The following is a 4,482-nucleotide window of genomic DNA, read 5'->3' as shown; positions in this document are numbered from 1 at the left end:
CAACTCTTCCTTCTATAGATGGAATCCATCTCAATCCTCTTGATGAGGACTTTCTTTATGTTGCTGATCGCTCTGGACAGGCCTTAAAAGTTGAAATAGCTACTGGGAAAGTGGTTGAAAAATTTTTTGGACTATCAGGGGCTTCTGATGTTGCTATTGCTCCGGATGGTAAAATTTGGGTAGTGGATCTGAATGGAAACTCTATAAAGATTTACTGCAATGAAAAGTAACTCCCAAGTTCATTTTTAACAGCTTTTTCTGCCTCTTGCTTTGCTATAGAATCTAATTTAAAAAAGTTATTGTAGTACATTTGCTAATTTTTTCACAAAATCTTTGTTGCTATGCTTAATAGAATTTTTTTGAAGTTAATTGTTTTGTTATTTTTTTGGTTTATTTTGCTAATAAAATTACATCAAACATCAAAAATAACTTGATTACCAGTATTGTGCGCAGCAGCAACAATTAAGATTGCGAGGTACTTCACTCAACTCAAGTAGTACAAATGAAGTTAAGATAATAAAGGGTCAACAATAGGAACTTTAGCAATTACTATAATAATAATAATAATAATAATTTATTTATTTATGTTTATGTATTATCAGTGCTAACATAATACAAGTAGACACACAGAGACAGACAAAAAAGACGCAATGACCGATTAACAACAATTAATAACTAGAGAATTAATTACTGGGCGGAGTCAGTATCATGGCCTTGCCCACTTCCTGGATCGTGGCCGGGTTCAGGATCATCTGCTGAACTAAGCAACAGGTTAGCAGCTAATGTCTCATTTTTGTCACATGCCAAATAAGCCTGTATGACCTCTCCCTCTGGAAAACCTAAAGCTTTTAACTAGAAGAGGGAGAGAGGAGAAAGACAACTATAAGTAAATGTATGTCTGTATTTATGACCAAACACTGTGTAGTGTCAGATCTAGATTTCTAGATCAAAATTGTCTCCTAAACTCCCCAACAGTGAATATACAATTATACACGTACAGTGTCTGTGTGCAAATGTAATATTGGATTTGTGATTCTATGCCAAAATGTCTAATACGGCTCAACAACAAATGGCTGCAAATTGCAAAATCATTAAAATATACATGTAAAAATAACCATCTTTTCCACCACACACATGTGCCTTTACATGTAAAAAAATCATTGTCTTTTTAACCACATGTGTCCCCTTTACAAACCTCCCTCTTCTCTTCTTACCCTATCAATGGCTTCTCTCTCTTCTTGTGTTACTTGTATTGACACAGTCCCTGGGGGCAGCTCCTGACCAGAACCTATTGGTTGTGGTGGCTGGTTCAATAGATCAACAAACTCTTGCTGATTCTGGTTTATCAACTATATAACACATAAAAAAGTCAATTATACATACGCTTAAAAGTTATGTATAATTTCATTAAAAAAGTACCACCCAAATTTTTTAGCAAGTTTTTAAAAATTCATGAAAAATCCAATTTTGATTGGAATGAGCTCAAACTTTCTACGCAACATAAGAACATGTATATGCCTCAAAAAATTATAAAAATGGTAAATTCTCCACTAGCCATTTTTGACAAAACACCCAGTACTATAGTATATTTCTATTACCTGGAGTAACTCAGGATTGTGCTGTCCTATTTCTTGAAGGAGACTAGGTAGTAGTCCTGGGTTCTGTTGGACTGCAGCCCTCAGGGCTTGAAACTGTGGCAGTTGACTTAATCCCTGCAACACATCTAGTGTAACGAAAGGAAATTTTAAAAAATCAAAAAATACAATCAATCACGCAACAAAATGTAGCAAAATTTGTACCGTCCAAAATTACCAGCAATACAGTAGTAATGATTGAGGCCAGCCCCACACCAGTAAGCATTTGTCTATTCGTCTATAATTGGTATACCGTATGGTTGGTAAATTTCGTGGGGTATTAATTTTTGTTAATTTTGTGATTAATTTTTATCCACAAAATTTTAACCCCTACCCACCCACAGATAAAAACTAATTAATGGGCCATGCAGAGTTCTAACTACCATTTCCAAGCCAGCGGAGGAGCCAAAGTCTTTGTCTATTACTCCATATTCCACCATAAGCCATGTGTTGGAAGCTAGTCCAGCAGATCCAAGTGAAAAGAAGTTTGCTTACTACGACCCATGAATATTTGTAGTTTTGTACCCACGAATATTGGCTTCTAAGGACATTTTGGAGAAAACACGAAATTTTGGACCCTCAAATATTACCAACCGTACGGTAACCAAGTCTACTCTTGGTATAACTAAATGTACTTTAAAGTAAAGTGCTTCGCTTGATTAGGCTCGCCCCTTAATATTTCATATTTATTATTTAAGTTAAATACTGTATAGGGCAAAATTTTCGAGGGCTGTAAATTTCGTGGATTTTCACAATTTTTAAAGATTACTTTCGCAAAAATCAATTTATTATGGTAGAAGATGGCATAAATTCGCAAAAAAATTAAATCCACAAAATAGACTTTTAGGCAAATTCTCATACAAAATTTACAGCCCTCAAAAATTTTTTGCACAAAACGGTAGTTAATAATTATTATAATTACTTGATGCGCTCTGACCACCTCCAGCTGATAGGCCTCCTTGAGGAGGACGAGGAGCAGCTGAAGGAGGCGTTGACTGTTGGGATTGACCGGCTGGTCTCTGAGTGGGAGGGGCTTGAGGGGGAGAGGACGTGAGAGGGACTTGTTGTCCCCCGGCTCCGCTACCCCGGGGCTGAGGCTCCGCCTCTTCCTCAAGTGTGGGCATGGGACGCTCCTAGAGAAAGAGAAATAAAATTTAACTTTAATGGAAATTTAATTTGAATTTAACTTTAGTGGAAATTTAATTTTAATTCAACTTTAAAGTTGTTCGAAAATCGGACCAAAGTCCATGTACTATAGTACAGGGTCTTCGGCCAAATTTCACCAAAAATGATTAGCAGAGAATTTTCTATTTTTATATTTTTCCTGATAGATATACATGTTCTTATGACACTCCTCAAGTTTGAGCTGATTCCAAACAAAATTTGATTTTTTATGAATTTTTGAAGTTGCTCCAAAATCGAGCCAAAGTCCCTGTACTATAGTACAGGGTCGTTGGCCAAATTTCATCAAAAATGGCTAGGAGAGAATTCTTCATTTTTATAACTTTTCCTGATACATATACATGTTCTTATGTTACTCCTCAAGTTTGAGCTGATTCTGATCAAAATTGGATTTTTAATGAATTTTTGAAGTTGCTCCAAAATCGAGCCAAAGTTCCTGTACTATAGTACAGGGTCTTTGGCCAAATTTCACCAAAAATGGCTAGGAGAGAATTTTCAATTTTTATATTTTTTCCTGATAGATATACATGTTTTTATGTTATTCCTCAAGTTTGAGCTAATCCCGATCAAAATTAGATTTTTTACGAATTTTTAAAATTGCTCAAAAAGCCATGTATTACATGCACATGCATTATATTGCACTGCTTGTCAGCTCATGAAGCTAGTACTGAAACCCTCCTGACAAAACAAACAAAAAATAAAATAAATAAAACACAGTGACTATTTACATGTGCTTAAAACAAGTATCCACCAGATCTGTGTGAATGAGATGCATGATATTCATAAGCCCCGTTTACACTATGCCCTTAAAGCGGTTTGGAACCGGTTTAGAAATAAATCAGTTTAGGTGTGGACAATTTCAATGCGGTTTAAACCGACTTATCTCAAACCACCTCAGGAGGTGGTTTTAGATAATCAAGCCGGTTTAAGTACTGAAGCAGCTGTATTATGTATGCAATGTAACATTGTAAACTGATTCAACCACAGTTACGTGTGGACACAATTAAGCTGGTTTCTGAACCGCTTTGATCCAAACTGGTTTGTAGTGTAAACGGGGCTTATATAGACTTTTTAATGATATTCATTTGGATACCGTAAATGAAAAAATTATTCTAGCCGCCATGTTGGGGGTATATACTTTGTACAGTCTTTAATGGAGAAAAGGTGTTATTTTACCGTTTTGCCAGCAGAGCAAAGAGGCTACATCCAGAAAGAAAAGATTCCAAGTTTATACCCCCAAGATTTGCGGCCGAGAAATTCTGTTCTTTTTACGGTATCTCTATGAATATCATTAATCTAGTTAACGGGGATCTGGTGGATATAATCTACAAGTGTTCTGCAGTAGTGACTGATGTACATATACATGTACATGTACTACCCACCCCACATAGATACTCCATAGCTCTTGTTGGGTTGTTGTAGCTAGCCTGTAGGGCACGGACAACATCGTTTCTCATGAATCCCATTCCAACCATATCATTAACGGTCCTCTCGTAATCAGTACCAGTAACTGAAATAATAAGAAAAACAACAATAATATAATCATGTATTAATATGTACATGTATTATGTGTATAATTGTACATCTTATGCATGGTTATAAAGTATTGCAGAGTTGGTTATTATTTGGGATGTTTAATATTTTATGCAAATCAATCAAAATAAAC

The 4,482-nt window shown here is 35.6% G+C and overlaps 1 protein-coding gene across 1 annotated transcript; it reads right to left on the bottom strand.

Annotated features, from left to right (window-relative positions):
- Positions 1-489: 489 nt before the first annotated feature.
- On the bottom strand, positions 490-4,345 carry LOC100641987 (UV excision repair protein RAD23 homolog A-like). Its single transcript, XM_020004355.1, has 5 exons — positions 4,199-4,345; positions 2,557-2,767; positions 1,599-1,723; positions 1,215-1,349; positions 490-852 (listed from the first exon to the last, which is right to left on the bottom strand). Exons 1-5 carry the CDS (start codon positions 4,289-4,291, stop codon positions 688-690), a joined length of 729 nt encoding a protein of 242 aa, XP_019859914.1. The 5' UTR covers positions 4,292-4,345; the 3' UTR covers positions 490-687.
- Positions 4,346-4,482: the final 137 nt, after the last annotated feature.

This window comes from Amphimedon queenslandica, unplaced genomic scaffold (genome assembly GCF_000090795.2).
Source record: "Amphimedon queenslandica unplaced genomic scaffold, v1.1 AMPQUscaffold_12251, whole genome shotgun sequence".
Classification (NCBI taxonomy): domain Eukaryota; kingdom Metazoa; phylum Porifera; class Demospongiae; order Haplosclerida; family Niphatidae; genus Amphimedon; species Amphimedon queenslandica.
The sequence above is the reverse complement of the archived record's forward strand: the minus strand, read 5'-3'. Positions and strand labels throughout refer to the sequence as shown.